The sequence below is a fragment of the Arachis hypogaea genome, chromosome 7, assembly GCF_003086295.3.
Source record: "Arachis hypogaea cultivar Tifrunner chromosome 7, arahy.Tifrunner.gnm2.J5K5, whole genome shotgun sequence".
Lineage (NCBI taxonomy): Eukaryota > Viridiplantae > Streptophyta > Magnoliopsida > Fabales > Fabaceae > Arachis > Arachis hypogaea.
The window spans coordinates 4,221,924-4,242,549 of NC_092042.1; the positions used below are offsets into that span (position 1 = coordinate 4,221,924).

Sequence of the window (20,626 nt, forward strand, 5' to 3'; positions counted from 1 at the left end):
TTTTCACGTTTACTTCTTTAAACTTTCATGTAGACTTCAATAGAATTGTATTTTCTAAAATAATTTCTGTTTATTTTTCTTTTTTTTCTGGACTTTATATTTCGTTATCTATCAAAAAGAATATAATACTCCCTCTTTTTAATAACAAGTGTTTATTTTAATGTTATTTTTACTATTGAATTAATTATCGTTTTTGTATTTTTATAATTCATAATTATTAAAAATAAAAAATATTATTTATACATTAAAAAATTATTAAAATTAATTATTAATATAATATATAAATATATATAATTTAATTTATTTTTAATATATATTTATATTTTAATATGTATTTTATACTAATAATTAATTTTAATATATACGTAACTACTTAAAAATATATTCGAAGATGTTATAATTTAAAAAATAAAATTTATTGTGATTAATAAATTTGGTATCATACATATTATTTTTTGATTCCGCTTAAATTGATGTGAAATTATAATAGGAAGTGGGGCCCAGAAGAATGCAGCAACAAATAATTGGTGATAGAGTGGCACGCAGCGTATGATTCCCAGCTCGGCGTCGTTCCACAATCATGAAAACGAGCAATCATGATCTGAGCTTCCGATTTTGTCTCAGAGACGCATCAACTTATCGATGAAGAGACGAAGACGAAGAAGAAGAAGAAGAAGAAGAACGAAACAACATCTTCATCATCATCATAATTCAGAATAAGAAGAAAGCAACGATTTTTTTCATATGGCTTTGTCAAAACAGAACTTCACTGGTCTCGTCCTAGCTTTGGTTTCAAGTGCCTTCATTGGTGCTAGCTTCATCATCAAGAAGCAAGGTCTCAGAAGAGCTGCTGCTATTTCTGGTGTTAGGGCTGGTTCGTCAATTCCAATTTCTCATCCTTTTCTTTTTGTTCCCTATCAATTTCTCAATTTATTTCTTTATTTGTAGGTGTTGGTGGCTATTCTTATCTATTGGAGCCACTCTGGTGGGTGGGGATGATTACAAGTAAGCTCCCAATGTTTGTTTGATTTTATATTTGTTAGCTGGATTTTCTGTTACTTCAGTGGATATTATTCTCCTCGTTATTGGTTTTGATTTGATTCAATGATCTTATTATGGCTTAATTGGATCAAAAGGGAAAGTTTGTATTAAATAAGTTAGGTTGAAGTCATTTCATTTTGCATTGGTCTCTGGATTCTGGATTTGATATAGTATTTGAGTATTGGCTATTGATGGTTATTAGAATAGAGTCAGATTTAGCTGACTTCTTGCAGAATCTATTTCTTTGTGGTTTTTCTTTAGTGATTGTTGGAGAGATTGCAAATTTTGTTGCCTATGCATTTGCCCCAGCAGTTCTAGTTACCCCTCTTGGCGCATTGAGCATTATCGTGAGGTATTCGGCTTTACCTTTTCTTCTCTAGTTGGAGTGAAGACAATATTAACCTCTAACTTCGGCTTTACCTTTTGCATGGCGATGGCATTTGTTAGTGCTGTTTTGGCTCAGATTATCCTGAAAGAGAAGCTACACCCGATTGGGGTCTTGGGATGTATAATGTGCATTGCCGGTTCCATCATTATCGTGATTCATGCTCCTAGGGAGCAACCTATCAAATCTGTTCTGGAAATATGGAGTATGGCAACTCAACCAGGTTAGAATTGCGCTTCCTTTCTTTCTTTCAAATCATCATAGTTCCTTGATAACCAAGGTATTGTCCCTGCATGCAGCATTTCTGGTATATGTTGGATCGGTGGTTGTATTGGTATTCATTCTGGTCTTCCATTTCGCACCAAGATGTGGGCATACCAATGTGCTAGTTTATACTGGCATTTGTTCATTAATGGGTTCCCTCTCTGTAAGTGAATTAACTTTTCTCTATCTTGTTAAGTCATCTGTTAAATAAATAAATAAATAATTGATCTAAACTTCAAAAGTTTATTTACTCAACAATATTTTTCGCAAAACGCACATGCAACCTGAGGAACATGGTTTATTGTTGAAAATAATTGGCTTTTTGCTATTTGCTGGCATTATATTTGTAAGACCTAACTCCGCCTATGTTACACTTGCGGTACATAGCCGGTCCCAAGCCCGGATAAAGGAGGAGGGTTGTGTTAGGTCTTCGGCAACCAACGTAAAAATATAGCCGAACCCCCCATGACATGAATCAAAGACATTATTGCGCTAAAGCTAGGTCGTTACCCGGAAGTAACGCGCGGTATGGCTCGAGTACGATGTCAAAGCAAGAGCCGCTGCATCGGTGCCCGGATGTAGTGTTAAATGAGCAAGGGTTCTCGCGTTTTCGTGAACGGACGAGGGTAAATAAGCTAGTTCACAAAGGAAAAGGTAAAGGTCGAAGCGACAAAAGGTTGAGATTTGGGACATGGAACATAGGCACTCTAACAGGAAAGTCCATGGAGGTGGTGGACACCATGACAAGGAGGAAGATTAACATTATGTGCCTACAAGAAACGAAATGGGTTGGTGCAAAGGCTAGGGAGTTGGATTCTTCTGGTTTCAAACTTTGGTATACAGAAAAGGTGAAGAATAGGAATGGAGTTGGAATAATTGTGGATAAGCAGTGGAAGAAGGATGTAGTTGATGTCAAGAGGGTGGGAGATCGGATCATCTCTATCAAACTTGTGGTGGAGGGAGGTGATTTCCATGTGATTAGCGCCTATGCACCGCAAGTGGGTTCGGACGAACAACACAAGATAAGGTTTTGGGAGGATCTAGAGAGTTTGGTTCAAGGCATACCTTTGGGAGATAAGATTTTCTTAGGAGGAGATTTAAATGGCCATGTTGGGAGAGAAGTGACTGGATATGGGAGTATTCACGGAGGCCATGGTTTCGGGGTGATCAATGCCGAGGGTAAAATTATTTTGGACTTTTCCTCAACTTTTGATCTTCTCATCGCAAATACATGTTTTAAAAAGAGAGACGAACATCTTATAACCTATAAGAGTGGCATGACAAGCTCTCAAATCGACTTCTTCTTGTTGAGGAGAGTCGACCGAAAATTTTGCATTAACTGTAAAATTATTCCGGGAGAGAGTTTGACAACACAACATAGGGTGCTCGTCATGGATTTTCGCGTTGAGCAAAAGTTGAGGAAAAGACATCATACGAAGAACCCAAGGACGAGGTGGTGGCGGATGAAAGGTGAGGAACAAAGAAGCTTCCTAAGACGGGTAGGAGAAGAGTCAAAGTGGGATGGGAATGGAAGCGCGGAAGAGATGTGGAGGGAGATGGCAGAAGTTATTAGAAGAACAGCAAAAGAAAGTTTTGGTGAATCTAAAGGAATAGGACCAAGAGACAAGGAGTCCTGGTGGTGGAATGCGAGTATACAAGAAAAGATAAAGATAAAAAGAGAATGCTTTAAAGAGTGGTCTTTATGCCGCAATGCAGATAACTGGGAAAAATATAAGGCGGCTAAGAAAGAGACAAAAGTGGCTGTAAGTGAAGCAAGAACAAGAGCATATGAGGGTCTCTACCAGTCTTTGGACACGAAAGAAGGAGAAAAAGGTATATATAGAATTGCAAAGAGCCAGGAAAGAAGAACGAGGGATTTGGATCAGGTTAAGTGCATAAAGGATAAGGATGGAGAGGTGTTGGCTCAAAAGGAGAAGATTAATGAAAGGTGGAAGAGCTACTTCTACGAGTTATTTAATGAGGGACAGAAGACTCTTCCGAGCCTTGGTCGATTATGCACAAGGGAAGAAGATCAAAACTTTGACTACTATCGAAGGATTCGAGACTTCGAGGTAAAAGAGGCTCTAAAGCAGATGAAAAATGGCAGGGCAGTAGGACCTGATAATATCCCGATTGAGGTTTGGAAGGGTCTTGGAGGAAAAGGCATCAACTGGTTAACCAAGCTTTTTAATGAGATTTTAAGGTCAAAGAAGATGCCTGATGAGTGGAGAAAGAGCACCTTGGTACCTATCTACAAGAATAAGGGGGATATACAAAGTTGCGAAAATTATAGAGGGATTAAGCTTATGAGTCATACTATGAAGTTATGGGAAAGGGTGATAGAACGGAGGTTGAGAAAAGAGACACAAGTAACAGAGAACCAATTTGGATTTATGCCAGGCAGATCTACCACTGAAGCGATATACCTATTAAGAAGGATGATGGAGAGGTATCGTAGTAATAAAAGGGATCTACACATGGTGTTTATTGATTTGGAAAAAGCGTATGATAGGGTACCAAGGGAGGTCTTATGGAAGGTTTTAGAAAAGAGGAGAGTAAGGATCACATATATTCGGGCAATTAAAGACATGTATGATGGGGCCACAACTAGTGTGAAGACTCAAGGTGGTGTGACAGAGGAATTCCCTATTGGTATAGGATTACACCAGGGATCATCCTTAAGTCCATACCTTTTCACATTAGTCTTAGAAGTACTCACAGAGCACATCCAAGAGGTGCATGCTTTTTGCCGATGATATCGTCCTTATGGGAGAGTCAAGGGAAGACCTAAATAAGAAGTTGGAGTTATGGAGAGAAGCTCTAGAAGTGTATGGTCTGCGCATAAGCCGTAGCAAGACGGAATATATGGAATGTAAGTTCAGTCTAAGAAGGGAAAACTTCAATATAGAGGTGAAAATTGGAGAGAACACCCTACGAAAAGTTAAAAGTTTTAAGTATCTTGGGTGCATCATACAGGACAATGGAGAGATTGAACATGATGTAAATCATAGGATCCAAGCAGGTTGGTCAAAATGGCGGAGTGCATCTGGTTTTATATGCGACAAAAAAGTGCCTTTAAAACTTAAAGGTAAATTCTATCGCACCGCTATAAGACCGGCTATGCTGTATGGTACGGAGTGTTGGGCGGCTAAAGGGGAGCACGAACATAAGCTGAGTGTGGCAGAGATGAAGATGTTGAGATGGATGAGTGGTCATACGCGATTGGATAAAATAAGGAATGAAGATATAAGGGAGAGAGTTGGAGTAGCACCTATTGTGGAAAAGATGGTTGAATCGCGTCTCAGGTGGTTTGGACATGTGAGAAGAAGACCGATAGAACATCCAGTCAGGAGGGTGGATGAGATGGAAGATGGACAAAGGGCGAAAGGCAGAGGAAGACCTAAGAAGACCATCCATGAGGTGGTCAAACGAGATCTACATGTAAACGGTCTCTCTGTAGACATGATACATGACAGAGCACAATGGCGTTGTTTGATTCATGTAGCCGACCCCACTTAGTGGGACAAGGCTTTGTTGTTGTTGTTGTATATTTGTAAGACCTGTGTTCTAATAGTGAATTTCATTAATGAAGCTTCAGCTTCCATGTAAGTTTCTGTGTTAAGTTATTTATAAGTACTACAATGTTTTAGAATTTTCTCCTCTTCCATCAGTTATGTGGTGAATTATTTCTTGTGGAATAACTTTTGATATTTATTGTGAAATGTTTTTTTGTAGTGAGTGTGCCACACTGCAAAGATAAGATGTCTAGTCTTATATGAAATGGTTGTGATTTTGCAGGTGATGAGTGTCAAAGCCCTTGGGACTTCTTTGAAATTAACATTTGAAGGGAAAAACCAGTTAATCTATCCACAGACATGGTTTTTCATGTTAGTTGTGGCTTTTTGTGTCATTATGCAGATGAATTATCTTAATAAGGTTTGTTAACTCGATTTCTCTTGAGATTAGCACTCAGGCCTCTATTCTTCTTCAAACATTTTTGAGATCATTTGTGATTGGTGTATAAATCTGTGTTTTTCTGCCAACATGCTCGTAAGTGATGGAATAGTGACTGATTTTTGAAAATTTTCTATTTGATTTAGCATGTTAGAAAAAAAAAAAAAAAAGGCGGTCTTGGCCCCAGTATTTAATATAATCCATATCTTTAAGTGTGACCAATGATTTATTTAGTGAATAGCAAATTTTTCTACAACTTGTGAGTATCAATGTATCATTGACCATGTTATAAAACATGCGCGAAGTCTTGCATTGTCTACTCTTATAAGAACCATTCTCCTTCTTTTGGGTTTGATTGTAAATATTATACAATAAAGTCTTATCTCACTTGGTGTGGTCGGCTACATAGATCAAATGATGCCAGAGCGTCCTATTATAGATAATCATATTTGTCATAGATATTATGTTTTTGAGAAAAGAAAACAAAAATGAAGAAAAAAAGAAGTCATGTATAAAGTTAAAATGAAAATGATGTTTGATTGTTTGTTAGATCAGTTATATTGATAAAAACCTCTCAGTGACATAATAATCCATTAAATTCTGTGATGTTTGTATTCATATATCTTGTTGAAAATGTTGTCTCAATTTTATTTAGTGGAACATGAATAATTGCCATACTTTATATTTGTTTTGTGAATTACACACGATTTTTGCAATTTGAAATCAACTATGCTTAACTAATGTAACGTAATTGTAATATTTCAGGCTCTTGACACCTTCAACACTGCAGTTGTTTCTCCTATATACTATGTCATGTTCACAACACTTACAATCCTAGCTAGTGTGATAATGTTCAAGGTATCATAAACTAATTTTGGCATTTAATGTAAAATGTTCTTCTTTTCTATGGAGTGCCTAATTACCTTTCAAAATAATTCTCACAGGACTGGGATGGCCAAGGTGGTGGAACTATTGTTTCAGAAATATGTGGCTTTATCGTTGTGATTTCTGGCACGATATTGTTACATGCAACCAAGGACTTTGATAGAAACTCTTCTTTTAGAGGTATGGTGAATTTGATCATGAGACCTAATTTGGGTACTATTATCTCGCTGGCCCGATTGCTGTCTAGGACCATAATTAATATTTTCTTGATTGCATACCTTGAACCAAATGCAGGTAGTCAACCTTCGTCGCCTACGTTATCTGTCCGCCTTTTCAACGGAAATGGAGAATTATTACTTAAGGAAGATGAGGAAAACATATCTCCTGGTAGTATGTGTGCAAGAAGACAATAATTGTACTAGATTGTTCAATGGTTTGATCCGTAAAAGGAAGTCCCAATTCGTTTAATCATTGAGGGAAGATAAACCCCCTTTCGACCGGAGAGTCCAAAGGACTTGTTAAGTAGATGATACAAAGAGGTAGCTGCATGTACTATTGAAAGCATAGAATGATGGGGGATTTCAGAAGCAATGCAGGAATTTATTCACTGAGATGAGATGGTTGGGGTTCCAAACTTCCATATTGTACATTGGTCTCTACATTTGCAGGTTTTCTTCTGGCAAACGGTTTTGCTCTCTTTTTTCAAAAAGTAGTGAATATTTCTGTAAGTAGTCACTGGCTTGAGACTAGTTCAAATATTGAACCTAGAAATTTGATCGGGGAATAGAGATTATTAGTTTGTCAAAACCATCTGCATAGTGGGTTTGTTTTTTCCTTTTACATATATTATTTTTTAATTTTTTGTTTGGCTTAGCATAAGGATTTTCATTTGTGGCTTTGTAAGTATGATTAGTTCAAAGTTGTAAACAATATTCTTTTGATGCAGTGATAAACAGCTCGTTAATGTTTCTTAATGAATGAATATTATGGCATAACTCATAAGTAGGTTGGTATGAAGCATAGGCTCATAGTTTGAATTTTGAACATGTTTGAAGAAGCCAAGAAGGGAACCTTTCCTCTAAGAGGTTGGTTCCAATGTACCATACTACCATTCAATGCTAATTAGTCACATCTCAAAGCAATTTCCATGGCCTTTCCTCACCTAAACCTTTTTGCCTGTCTCACTTCTCCACCAAGACAATCTTGTCTTGAGAAAAGACAAATATCATGGCAAGAAGTTCATTAGTTTTGGTAATACTACTAGTAATTGCAAACTACACTTTTTTTTTTTTTACTCATCATTAAATACTTATTAAATAAAAAGTATTACACTATGTGTTAATGAAATAATTTTTTATTTATTTATTATATTTTATATCAATCATTCAAATTTATAATTTATGATTTAAAATTTAGTATATATTATTATTATTATTATTATTATTATTATTATTTATTAAAAAAAGTAAAAAGGAATGGATTTATGATGGTATTAATAAAGTACACTATTTTAATAAACATAAATATAACAAAAATAAGAATAACTATAATAATTCATTGTTATATAAAATTATGAGATTTTTTAATTCTTAGAAGCAAAAATTAGTTTGACAAGTATATACGGTTAAAATTTAAAAATAATCTTAATTTCTTAAAACTAAAAAATACGATCACAAAACTTCATAAGACAGCTTCCAATTGGGATGTACAAAATTTGACGTAAGAAGAAAGTCTTCTCTTTTCTTTTCTTAAACCCTTTTTTAATTATTTTATTATCAGCGAAGAAAGATTTTTTGTCGGTCATTTCTTCAGCGATTCGTGAAACTCAGCTCAACTCGGTGGAAACTCGGTGGTTTTTGTTGAATGGCGAAGCTTGAAGCGAAGCTCGGAATGATAGTTGACTCCGTTGGTAACTTCTTCTCCGGCAAAGACCAGCTTCCCTGGTGTGACCCTGACATCGTCGCTGTAAGCCTTTTCTTTTTCTCGATTCCTTTTTCTTCATTCAGAATTGATATTTACTTGTGATTTCTTGTTATCTATTGGTCGTGATTTCAGTCTTGATGTTTAGGTCAAAATCAAGTAAGCGCTTGCAATAGGTTTAGGGTTTAGGGTTTAGATATAAATCAATCACATATCTTTTGTTACTTTAGTTAAGGAGGAGGAATTGCAGCTTCTATGAAACAATTCCCTGTTGTGATGGATCATTGTGTAATCAGTTAAAGCTATAGCTTGGAGCATGATATGTTTCGTTCACAAAAGAAATTGTTGATAACAATTGAAACCTCCTTGTCTTTTTATTGTTCCTTTGCTGCTTTTTATAACTCGAGTTTTTGTGCAGGGGTGTGAGAGGGAGGTTGCTGAGGCTGGGAAGCAATCCGATGAGTTCTTGCAGGAGTGTCTCTTGCGATTATCGTGGGCTCTTGTTCACTCCAAACGATCGCAGGATGTACAACGTGGGATAGCAATGCTTGAAGGTGGCTCCGAATTTCCTTGCATTTTGGGTTTTAAACATAAGAGTGTATATTCTGCTTAGTATTGCTGTTGAGTTCTGTTTTTTCATGCAATTTTGATTATCTCAAAATGACTTATGAATGCCAGGATCATTGCCTAATACATCTGATCCACTACAGCAAAGGGAGAAGCTGTATCTTCTGGCTGTTGGATATTATCGAAGTGGTGACTATTCAAGGAGTAGGGATCTCGTGGAGAGGTGCCTAATGGTATGTTCTATAAGCAAATAATAAAATCTTTAGTCTGCCCTTTTTTTCATGGTTAGATCAACCCCTTTACTTATATAGCATGCCGATTTTGGTGTTATTTTGGTTAGAAAAAATCACCTCCTGGCAAGTTCTGCCATTGATTTAAATTTCATTATTTATGAATGAATGTTTTAGCAAAGGTCCTGATTTTATTTTGTGATTATCTTCCAATATAAATTTCAATGTATACCTGCCATTTGTATCCTGTGTTACTACATATACACGAGACATCATATCTTGAAAAATAATCTGAATCTGTATATTTTCACTGTAATAATTTCCTAGTAGAAAGAAATACAATATGATCTGAGTAGTTAAGATTTACTGTTCTCTGGTGAGTATTGTGAATTTGTGATGTTGAGAATTTCCTTGTCATTATATCTAATTAAAGATTAAACCACCTTGAACACACTCAGACGCACATCAGATTTTAAGTTAGAACTCTGAAAGAGGGGGAATTGATCACTAGAGTCATGCATCTTTCTATGCTTCTTTTCCTTTACATATACTTGAGTCTTCGGTGCATATCATTCATTACATGCTTTTTTCCGCAGATTGCACCAGATTGGAGGCAGGCAGTGACACTCAAGAAGGCAATCGAGGATCGGATTACAAAAGGTTCCAATAAATTATTTTGATAATTTCACTAAACTGCCTGTGTTCATTTTGAGAAAGAGAAAATGGGGTTTGATATTCACTCTAATATAACACTGATACGGTTACTTTTTCACTCATTGCAGATGGTGTTATTGGCCTAGGCATTGCTGCAACTGCTGTAGGATTGATAGCAGGTGGGATTGCAGCAGCAGTGTCTCGCAAGAAGTGATAGAATCCTTGATATTTTGCTAATATATGCAGAGGCAGCAAACTTTATATATGTGAATTTGCTGGATACTACTTTTTTCCCCTAAGAACCATTGTGTCAAAAATATACCTTGTTTAGACCCTACATTGAGAGAGATTGCGTGTGAATGAATCTGTAGTTTCTATATGATGTTCTCTCTTTGTAAATCATATTCCTTTTGATTGAAAAAAGAAAGGGTTGCATATTGCCATGTTCACATAATGAATTCTAGTAGAGTTTATAAATATATGCATATGCATGATGATTAGATTTTTGTATTCATAGAGCTTTTATTTTTCAAATAAAAACAAAAAATTAATATATTTTCATTATATCTAATTGGAATGCGAATACGTTTTGCGAAAATTACTCTCTAGAAAATGACCTAGCATACAAATTAACAAGTTTCGGATTTTTATTTTTTTTTATAATCTTATAAAAAGTATTTAATCTGACTAGTAGATTTTTTTTTTAATTTAAAGACTCTTTTTGGCTCATGTCTTTTTGAAAATTGTAAAGCCATCCCTCAACGTTTAAAAAATGATAAATTGATCCTTATTTATTTCTTTCGTCAGACACATCGACCCTTCTGTTAAACATATCAATTCCTGTCTATTGGCCACAAAATGGTCGATGTGTCTAATGGAAGAAATAGACAGGGGCCAATTTGTTATATTTTTTAAATGTTAGGGGGCGGCTTGTCAATTTTCAAAAAGACAGAGGCCGAAACAGCACATATCTTCTTCGTCTAGCCCGGGTTGCGCATAAGCGGATATCAAAGCAATCTACGAGATTGTATCTCTTTCAACCCCTGCATTGAAAACTTTCAAAGACGTGTCTAAGAATTCACATCTGGCATATATTGTCACCAAAGGGTTGCCTAAAGAAACTTCTGAAGAAAATACCATGGTGTAGTATGTAACTATGGACCTGTTTCCTATGACTCATGGCCAACATGCTAGAGCAGATGCTCAAAAAAAGACTGAGGGTGTATGCATTTGGCTTGAGATTTATATCAAGCTATGCAGAGAACTTATCCAACCCTTGCAAAACAGCAAACGGTATCCAATTACATTTATCCACCACCCCGCCGTCTCACTCGGCCACGACGGACACGATGGTTGGCTTGTCCTACTCTATCGTCGTGGACATCCTCATTCTGAATCATCTCATCTAGCCGTCGCCACTCCCGGTCAGTCGCCCGGGTACCAACGCGTCGTCGCCTCTCCACGCGCCTGTTATCAGGCACATTGGGCATTGGTACCCGCGCGCGCGCGGAGGTGGGGGGCTGTGAAGACCCTCTCTAGATGGCCTCCTGAGTGATCTCCTCCACCCTGGGATCGGCAAATGCCAAATCGGACGACAGAAACTTATGGGCTACCCTATACCACCAACGCAAAAAATCTGCTGATGGTCCAGGATCACCCACACCTGATAGTATGACGGAAACCACCTATCACCTCCCCTACCGTCCTTGGCATGGAGCCAGTCAATATTTGATGCGTCATCAGGCACGTGCTGAATGCCACCGAACTGCGACAACACCCTATCCACCTGGTGCCACTCAATGACGGCGAAGTAAATCAAACTAGCACATGTGCGCCATAATCGACTATGCTCCTCGGCTAAAATCTCCGGATGAACAACGGCCAGCACGTCCAGACCAGCATACGGCTCCCAGACAACCTACAGATGTTCAAAGCATGTTCAATTAGTTTGTTAAATAATTATCTAGTACAAAAAAAGAAGTAAACTTGATAGCAATAAACACAAATCTTACATCTCAATCACCTAACCGGTCCAACATAAGTCGACACTGGATGACTCTCTCCTCCCTCCGGTCGGATATCGATAAATACGTGGCCCACCTGAACGAAGATGTTGTTAAACAAACTAGTAAATTGTCACACAATTAAGTTTATTACTTTAACATAAAAATTGAAAACTCAATTCGTATTTTTGTTGAGTGTCGATACCTGGAAGCCAACGGAAAAGAAAAATAGTCGAATCTACACGGTCTGAGACTAGGGAACCGCCAGAAGATCCACAACTGCAGTAACTGGAGCGGGCCGGCCAAGTTCGTCACATTCCTGTTCGCAACCCGACACATACATCGATATAGCCATGCTAAGGCTGTCGAAGCCCAACTGTAACTGCCCATGCCATCAAGTCTCGCCACGAAGGGCAACCACCGAATATGAACCCGGTTTGCGCTCTTATCACCGAACAATTAAGTGGATAGCAGCATCATAATATATGCCCGTACATATATCTGTACAGTATCCTCAGTGGCATCCTGCGGCAGCACCCTAAATCTCTTGTGAAACCAGGTGAAGTGAACCGTAAACTGTTTCACCTTATTCGGTGGGAGAAGCTCGCCAAAGAGTTCCTGAAACCACTCCTAAGCAGGCCGCCCATCCTCCATCAGCTTCTCAAAATCTGTCAGGCAACCGGATACAGGTAAACCATCCACGGGTAACTCCAGCTGGTATGCGACATCCTGCAAAGTGATGGTGCACTCCCCGAATGGCATGTGAAACGTGTGCGTCTCAAGACGCCACCTCTCAATGAAAGCGCTGATGAGGGGTTCATCCAACCAGAACCACCTCGTGTTGAGCCTCGCCAGGTGGTACAGACCTGCCCTCTCCAGATATGGAATGATCCTGTCATGCAGAGGCATGTTCTGTTGCCTCCGGACACTAGTGATGCACCTACTAGGCTATAACAGGTGAGATGAAAAAACCAAAATCCAAGTGAGATTGCATCACTAACAACCATTCTAGGTTCAAATTAATAAGGCTATAATATAAGACACAAATCTTTAATTCAACATAAGCAAATACTAAACATAACATTGATGCAATCTAAATCTTCCATTCAAGAAAACTAAAAAACAAGACTTATAATTTTTTAAATTTTAGCATGCAAAAGTTACCATGTCATTCAAGTTACAAAATCTACTCTTTAAACCTACATGTTTAAAAGTTCAAATTTCAAAATTTTGTTTTCAAACATGAACGCCTATGAAACAACAAATTTGGGTTTCGACCCTATGTCTTAAACACGAGAAGAACATCACTCTACTTAAACATTTGATGTCATCTCCTAATTTCAAAAATCCTAATCCTAATTAACAAATCCAATTCCTAATTAACCCTCATCCTATTCCAAAATAACCCTAATCCTCTATTATATTTCTCTGTTATATGAAATAGAATGAATAAAAGATAGTAGGCTTACCTCTTTGTTGATGCTGCCTGCTATGTGCGCAACACCGTTCAGATGGTAAAGACTACGTTCGTCTCCCATAATCCTGACCCAACAAAAATCCAAATCAATCCACCTTTCCACCTCTTTCTCTCTCTAGAAACGCTTTCTCTCCCTAAAATTTCTGGTGAGTGCTTGAAATGAATAATCCGTTGCATCCCTTTTGCGTATTTATAGGAGAGCATAAACCGCTGGACCCCTTCCACGGTCTATGTCCATTTCACATTCAAGCAGAAACTTTGGAACCCCTACCACGGTTTCCATGCATTTCCATTCCGGTGTAAATCGTGGAACCTCTACCACGGTTTACGTTCAAGCAAAATCCATCAAACTCCTTCCACCGATTACATAGAGTTGTGAAAAATTAATTTTTCGTATCAAAGAACCAAAAGTTGTATTTTGGTAAAATTGAGAATCAAACAATTTAAATTGGTAAATTGCCTTATTTTTTATTTTTTATAAATTTAATTTTAATACACTGATATTTAAATATTTTTAAAAAAATCTATGTAAATGAATTACTGTATACAACATTTTACACCGTACATTAAAATTAAATTCATTTTTATACAACATAATAAAATATAAAAAAGAATTATACTTTAGTTATTAAAGCTTTTAAGTTGAGACGACTTCATTGCAAAAATGAAAAATCCCACATAAGTATCAATCATTAGAAGAGACTAAAAAGTTCTAAAAAAGGGAAGAACTTGGTGAGTTGAAAAAAAAAGTAAAAAACAGAGTCCCAAACACACTGTCGAATTCGAATTTGTGGAGTTTGCAATGTTGAGAACCTTGTTGGCGGCACGCAGTTCTCTGAGATCTTCCAGAAAGATCCTAACTTCACTCTCTTCACCTCCTTTCAAATGCTGGGCACCTTCTTACTCTTCGAAGCAGGGAAACGACGATTCGCACGAAACGGTGTCGTTTTTGTTGAGGGACACCGCCCTGCGTTCGAGGCCTCCGAGGTTGCTGGTTGTTCAGCCTCGTCTTCGCCCCGACAGACTCCTTCAGGCGAAGCTCAACGAAGCTCTGTGCCTCGCGAACTCGCTCGAAGAACAGAGAGATGGGTACTTCCTCACCGATTTCTTCGATAAAGAGTTGCCGCCACACATCGTTGTTCAAAACCCTTCCATGAAAGGCCACAAGGCTCGTGCAGGTTCTTTCTCTTTCAATCTTATGTGCTTGAATTGAATTCAATAGAATGAAATGAAATGAAGCCAGTCACTAATTTAGGAAGGTTGGTTAAGAATGAAGTGTTTGTGTATCATAGAACTAAAGTAATCAAACATGGGACTTCAACTAAATTTGTGAACTTCAGGTAAATTTGAATAGTAAAACTTAGCTTGTAAACTTTTAAGAATTTGGTGGTAATGCCGCAAGCTCAATTTGGGGGATAAATTTGTAAATTTCAGTGTGACAACCTTTAGCCAGAAGGAATAGAACGTGATGTAATAGAAATTATTGAATGAGATAATAAATGTTCTGTTGTATTGTTTTGTTTTGGTGTTAAGGTTTAAGTGGAGAGTTACTAACTCAATGTTGTTTGGAAATACAATGAAATGGGATAGTAAGACTCAGGTTCTGTTTCGGTGCTATTATTGCATTCGGCTTAAATTGAAGGATAAGAAAATGAAAATTAGAATTGGATAGAATGGTGTGGATTCACTTCATATGTATGTACTTTTTTTTATCAGTTTCATATGAAGACTTGAGATTTGCTCGCAACATTTTGGGCTTGAAACGCATTGTATTTTTGTAATTTGTGTGTTTCGCCTTGTAGATGCATATTTTGGTCCTGGAACAGTGCATAACATCAAATGCCATCTAAATAATGCAGAGTCCAAGGCAATGAAAAGAGCCAACTTCTTCTTTTTCATGTGATTGGTTAGTTGGATATTATGGGTTTGATTGTGTAAATGTGTAACTATGATGACAGGGTGAAGTGGATGCTGTTTTTGTTAATGCTATACTGTCTGGGGTTCAGCAACGGAATCTTGAGGCAAGTTCTAGCTGTGTGAGCCCCCCCACCCCCCAAATTTTGGAATGCTAAATTGATCTTTTACCAATGCCGTGTGATTTCCAGAGGGCTTGGGATAAACCTGTGCTCGATCGTGTTGGTCTTATAATTGAGATATTCAATGCTCATGCCTTTACAAAAGAAGCAAAGCTGCAGGTGCAATTTATGGCTCCTTTGAGCTATCTTATAGTTGATGTTGTTATTGCTAGAATTTCTTGTTTCATTGTAAATGCAAAAATCATTTGCTATTTATGTAGGCTGAACTTGCAGCTCTAACATATAAGAAGTCGAGACTTGTTCGTGTTCGTGGTCCAGGTGGACGTTATACATTTGGAGCTGCTGGAGATGCTGAAGTTGTGAGCGCCAGGGGTTGGTTTATATTTCCTTAATTTTCTGGTGTTTGGTATCACTTTTTAGCTAGGAAGGAAATTCTCTTTGTGAAGATCAATTAATTTACATCAATTCATTAGAATGCATAAATCCGATTGTATGTGAATATGTGCATCTTCTTGTCTAATCTATTCAAGTAGTAAATTATTGACAATAACAACATCTAATCTTGATAATTGACAATTTTAGGAGAGGAAGTGGTGGACAAGGCTTTATGAGTGGTGCTGGAGAAACTGAACTTCAGCTTCAGCGACGAAGGTATAACTTTGCTTCTGAAATTTTAGGATACAGTTGTTCTCAAATCCTCTTTTTTGCTTATCTAGCATATCTTGTTACTTCCTTATTTGCTTCTCTATTCAAGTCATCATATATTTCCACATAACATGTAGTTTGGTTACTGAACTGTGTAATTCTCTTAGAATCTTAGAAAGGAGAAATTATCTATTATCACAAATTGAAGAGGTTCGCCGTACCCGAGCAATACAACGTGCTGGTCGCAAGAGGCATGGAGGTTCATTTGGACAAGGCTTAGCTACTGTTGCTGTTGTTGGGTATACAAATGCTGTAAGTGGTTTAAGTTTATTTGGTTTTTTCTATTTGTTGCATTTAGAAGTTAGAATCATCACGAATGCCTTTATTACATACTTCTCAGGGGAAATCTACACTAGTTAGTGAGCTATCAAACAGTGATCTCTACAGTGATTGTCGGTAAAACCACCGTTACTAATACCTATATGAATCTATATACTCTAATTCCAATGTAGCTAACTTTTGGTTTTAGATTTTTCATTTTTAAGTATTAAATCTACTGCAGATTGTTTGCAACAGTGGATCCTAGATTAAGAAGTGCTGTGCTGCCTTCGGGGTGATTCAACCTGTAACTTTAACTATTTATTCTAGTATCTATTGCTATACTCTCAGATTTGTACATTTCTTGTGAAAATTGATTATATTGCTTCACTGTCCTAATTTCCATATAGGAGGAAAATGCTTTTTAGCGACACAGTAGGATTTATATCCGATTTGCCTATACAGGTAATTTCAAAGCATGAGCAAATTGCCATGTCCCATACTGTTTTACTGATTTATATTCTTCAACATTCTTCTTCAACAATGACCCAATGCACATATTTTTCTTTTATGTTTGAAGTTGGTGGAAGCATTTCATGCAACTTTAGAAGAAGTGGTGGAAGCAGACCTGCTTGTGGTAAGATTTTGCATACCTATTTCAGTTGAAGTGCGTTTTTTATTTTAGGATATGATTTCTTCTTTCATTCTGTTTCTAAATGCCTGTTTCATAAACTCAATCCTGGCCAAAAAATAAAACCAAGAAAAGAAAATGGCAACTCAACTTTTACAAGATTATCCATTTAGAAAACTAGTCTTTTATGTTGCTAAAGACAACTCTAATTGATGAATCTATCATTCCATAAAAGCACGTGGTGGATTCAAGTGCTCCCAATCTTGATGAGCATCGGTCAACAGTTTTTCAAGTTCTTCAACAAATAGGGGTCTCAGAAGAGAAGCTTCTGAATATGATTGAAGTTTGGAATAAGGTAATGTAATTTGAATGCCCTTCTACCAAAATGCAACATTCTTTATAATTTTAAATGTTTTGATTATTAATTTATTTTTGCAAATGCTTAGATTGATATTGAAGAAGAGTGCACAGATGCTGACCAAGCCGACAAATATCTTGATGAAGATGAAGAGTCTGATGTAAAATCCATGACAACAGAATCCGAGACAGATGTTTGCGAGCAATCAAGGGGAGAATATGAGGCCATGGAAGAAAAAGAAAACTACTCTGATGGTTGGTTATACGACGAGGATACTATGGTTGACGAAAGTGATTTCGGTTCGCCTTCAAATGCAGATGACCAACAAAATGAGCAGCCTAACAAGAACAAGATCTCGGAAACAGATAGCTTGATAGGACAGAACGGTCCGCACGTCAAAACATCTGCGGTGACTGGAGTTGGTCTACAAGAGTTGCTAGAACTAATAGATGAGAAACTAAGTGCACAGGATGATGAGAAGTTGAAGGGTGCAAAAATAGTGGAAAGAAATATCTTTGAAAGAAAGTGGAGACCCTCTCATACACAGGAGGATTCTACCATAGCAGCTGAACAATAGGATACTATAGCATGCTCCATCCTCAGTCATCAATCATGAATGTAGTTTGTTTTAATGAAGAGAGGAGCAAACATGTTTTCCTTCATTCATAGTGTATTGACCTCATTTTCTGCCTAAATGATTGAATGTATTACATACAATGAGAAATAATAATGTACCTGTTGGAGAGATTGTTGCATAGAAGGCCAAACGTGTTGCTGTTTGCTGTATATAAATAAAAGGCAGGCATGATTTTGGGTATGGAAGAACGGAAGAAACACCAAACAAATTTAAGGAAAAACAAAAAATTCCGTTGCCGGGAATCGAACCCGGGTCTCCTGGGTGAAAGCCAGATATCCTAACCGCTGGACGACAACGGAATTGTTGATTAGAATTTGCAAATACTTTTTACTGAATTTGAAAAAACAATTGCTCAAAGATAATTCCTATTATGTTCACAGGTGCAAATTGGAAAGAGTAGATATTACGCCCACACATACAATAATTTATCACGATATATTTAAATATGTTTTGTGTATTTTATATTTCAGGTTTTTTAATTTTTGTAATACCTTATTCATATTCAAATCCATTATAAATATATATTATTATTAAAACCTATTATTAAAGTTTTAACACTTATTTAACGTACAATTGTAAGGCTTGGACTACATTTATTTATTTATTTACCGAAGATAAAGTGGACAACATTTATTTATTTATTTACTATTTAAAGAAGATTAGAGACTCCGGGCCATTATGGCCATTTGGTATAGCTCGTTGGACTCTGAATAAGCAATAGGTAATATTTTTCCGATGGAACTAACAAACATAAATGAAATTAATTACATTACTCGATTGGACTTTCCTGAGAAGCGAGGTTGAGAAAGTTAGAGTATAAACTCAATTGAGATTAAAACAAATAAAATATACTCGGTTGAGATTATGGGCCACTAGAAGTGGTATCAATATTTGACTGGCCCAACAAATTTTTTTTAACTAGAATTGGATAGGGGCCGCGCGAACGCAGGCCCCCACTGCCACAAATTATGACGTAGGCTCCACCACTTGGGTAGACCTTAAGCTAGCACCCTTCCCAAGTGCAATGGAAGTCACCAGCCTAGGCCATGAGCCTTCTTGATCGCCCATTGACCCCGTCCAGGTAAGTATGTTGCTCATTTCCACACACTTTTCTTTTATAACTCCACTTTCCATACTCCCTCATTTCACCTCCTCGATGTGAGACTCTTTCTGGAATCCAATAACAATTTCTCCAGCTCTACTACAAAACAGTGAAACACGATAAGTTTATCACAATTAACTTGAACGAATTCTTTTGTGATAATAAAGTAGAAGGACCATGAACATGAGAGTATATAGAGACCACAATGTATGATCTGGCATTCCTAATAAAGTCTATGATATATATGACGAGAGAGTAAGAGTTTGCTTGATATGGATTTCCATTCCATCTTCATGAGTACGAAATGAATTTAATTGCTTCTATGCTGTCTTTGTAGTGGCATGCCCTCATGCATCTAATTCCATAACAGCATATATATTATCTGCATATCATGGCCATAAACAACAAAAGTATCAATGCATTTAGTAGAAGTATTCTTGGTTATTACTTATTAGTTATAGTGGATTGCTTTGTTAGGAGCTTCATAAACATATAAAAAAATCAGGGCAGCAATTACAGCTTTAAGGAGTTAGTTGTACAAGATTGTTCCAGTTTTCTAAATTACATGGTAAATTAATGAAGCAGATGATGTTGATATAAAGTAGTATTTGCTCTGATGTGTAATCGGACAAGGGAAAGGCTACTTTTTTGGCTCTATGACAAAATTTTATCAAATTAGACTGCATATCAATTTTGAGATAACATTATCCTCTCAATATATATATATATATATAATCTTTTTCGATAAAAATTAACCCATTTTTTAATTATTTTATTTATATTAAATTTTAAATCCTAAATCATATTTTTTTTTTGGTTGAATTTAGAAAACAATAAACTTCATTGAATTGTTGATTATATGTTCCACGTTATGTTTTATTGAATTGTTGATTATATGTTCCACTTTATGTTTTATGAAAGTATAATTTAATTGAGAGTTTCAAACACGTATTAGCAGGAAAAATTATTGAAACGTTCAAACCCCTTCAATAATTATGATCGGGTTTACTTAAAAGGTAAAACCTAGAACCTGTGATTTAGTACGTTAATTTTCTGATAGAACAACCAATCTATCTCTAATGGGCTTTTAATGGAAGAGAGTTACGAAGAGTGGACTAATATAATAAGCTCAAAAAGGAATTTGGGCCCAACAAACCTTGGAACTAGAATTGGGCAGGGGCCGCGCGAACGCAGGCCCCCACTGCCACAAATTATGACGTAGGCTCCACCACTTGGGTAGACCTTAGGCTGGCACCCTTCCCAAGTGCAATGAAAGTCACCAGCCTAGGCCATGGGCCTTCTTGATCACCCATTGACCCCGTCCAGGTAAGTATGTTGCTCAATTCCACACACTTCTATTTTATAGCTCCACTTTCCACACTCCCTCGCTTCAGCTTCTCGATGTGGGACTCTTTCCGTGACCCAATAACTGCAATCTCTCCAACTATGTATGCTCCACCTCATTTCTGTCTGAATGGAAGATGGCTGACGTCCAATACACTATTACTTTAACATTCCA

At 36.9% G+C, this 20,626-nt stretch overlaps 3 protein-coding genes and 3 non-coding genes across 7 annotated transcripts; 3 read left to right on the forward strand and 3 right to left on the reverse strand.

Annotated features, from left to right (window-relative positions):
• The first annotated feature begins 457 nt into the window (after positions 1-457).
• LOC112702093 (probable magnesium transporter NIPA3) lies at positions 458-7,503 on the forward strand. 2 transcript variants are annotated; one of them, XM_025752996.3, is made up of 9 exons: positions 458-874; positions 949-1,005; positions 1,303-1,393; positions 1,489-1,649; positions 1,726-1,853; positions 5,489-5,626; positions 6,410-6,502; positions 6,589-6,709; positions 6,824-7,503. In XM_025752996.3, the coding sequence occupies exons 1-9, from the start codon at positions 745-747 to the stop codon at positions 6,940-6,942; spliced, it is 1,038 nt and encodes a 345-aa protein (XP_025608781.1). In that variant the 5' UTR covers positions 458-744; the 3' UTR covers positions 6,943-7,503. The 2 variants fall into 2 exon arrangements, 1 of the variants encoding a protein (XP_025608781.1); XR_011864249.1 differs by lacking the exons at positions 458-874; positions 949-1,005; positions 1,303-1,393; positions 1,489-1,649; positions 1,726-1,853 and adding an exon at positions 2,034-5,295.
• A 306-nt stretch (positions 7,504-7,809) lies between these two features.
• LOC112702094 (mitochondrial fission 1 protein A) lies at positions 7,810-10,354 on the forward strand. The gene is made up of 5 exons (XM_025752997.3): positions 7,810-8,494; positions 8,868-9,003; positions 9,128-9,249; positions 9,843-9,906; positions 10,029-10,354. Exons 1-5 carry the CDS (start codon positions 8,393-8,395, stop codon positions 10,112-10,114), a joined length of 510 nt encoding a protein of 169 aa, XP_025608782.1. The 5' UTR covers positions 7,810-8,392; the 3' UTR covers positions 10,115-10,354.
• A 3,681-nt stretch (positions 10,355-14,035) lies between these two features.
• LOC112702095 (GTP-binding protein At3g49725, chloroplastic) lies at positions 14,036-18,128 on the forward strand. The gene is made up of 13 exons (XM_072199921.1): positions 14,036-14,558; positions 15,183-15,247; positions 15,339-15,401; positions 15,486-15,575; positions 15,677-15,792; positions 15,999-16,067; positions 16,229-16,373; positions 16,462-16,517; positions 16,624-16,674; positions 16,790-16,844; positions 16,960-17,016; positions 17,246-17,365; positions 17,457-18,128. The coding sequence occupies exons 1-13, from the start codon at positions 14,183-14,185 to the stop codon at positions 17,943-17,945; spliced, it is 1,752 nt and encodes a 583-aa protein (XP_072056022.1). The 5' UTR covers positions 14,036-14,182; the 3' UTR covers positions 17,946-18,128.
• A 104-nt stretch (positions 18,129-18,232) lies between these two features.
• Positions 18,233-18,304, reverse strand: TRNAE-UUC (transfer RNA glutamic acid (anticodon UUC)). The gene has a single exon. It is a non-coding gene; the product is annotated as a tRNA-Glu (tRNA).
• A 629-nt stretch (positions 18,305-18,933) lies between these two features.
• Positions 18,934-19,094, reverse strand: LOC112704386 (U1 spliceosomal RNA). Its single transcript, XR_003155012.1, has one exon. It is a non-coding gene; the product is annotated as a U1 spliceosomal RNA (small nuclear RNA).
• Positions 19,095-20,280: 1,186 nt separating this feature from the next.
• Positions 20,281-20,441, reverse strand: LOC112704375 (U1 spliceosomal RNA). The gene has a single exon (XR_003155001.1). It is a non-coding gene; the product is annotated as a U1 spliceosomal RNA (small nuclear RNA).
• Positions 20,442-20,626: the final 185 nt, after the last annotated feature.

Excerpts from the sequence above, each read along its gene's own strand:
- LOC112702095 (XM_072199921.1), top strand. The coding sequence starts at position 14,183 with ATGTTGAGAACCTTGTTGGCGGCACGCAGTTCTCTGAGATCTTCCAGA. Across the intron at positions 14,559-15,182 it reads AGGCCACAAGGCTCGTGCAG|ATGCATATTTTGGTCCTGGA; the intron begins GTTCTTTCTCTT and ends TTCGCCTTGTAG. Across the intron at positions 15,248-15,338 it reads TAAATAATGCAGAGTCCAAG|GGTGAAGTGGATGCTGTTTT; the intron begins GCAATGAAAAGA and ends CTATGATGACAG.
- LOC112702094 (XM_025752997.3), top strand. The coding sequence starts at position 8,393 with ATGGCGAAGCTTGAAGCGAAGCTCGGAATGATAGTTGACTCCGTTGGT. Across the intron at positions 8,495-8,867 it reads GTGACCCTGACATCGTCGCT|GGGTGTGAGAGGGAGGTTGC; the intron begins GTAAGCCTTTTC and ends GTTTTTGTGCAG. Across the intron at positions 9,907-10,028 it reads CGAGGATCGGATTACAAAAG|ATGGTGTTATTGGCCTAGGC; the intron begins GTTCCAATAAAT and ends CACTCATTGCAG.
- LOC112702093 (XM_025752996.3), top strand. The coding sequence starts at position 745 with ATGGCTTTGTCAAAACAGAACTTCACTGGTCTCGTCCTAGCTTTGGTT. Across the intron at positions 1,650-1,725 it reads GAGTATGGCAACTCAACCAG|CATTTCTGGTATATGTTGGA; the intron begins GTTAGAATTGCG and ends CCCTGCATGCAG. Across the intron at positions 6,503-6,588 it reads CTAGTGTGATAATGTTCAAG|GACTGGGATGGCCAAGGTGG; the intron begins GTATCATAAACT and ends TAATTCTCACAG.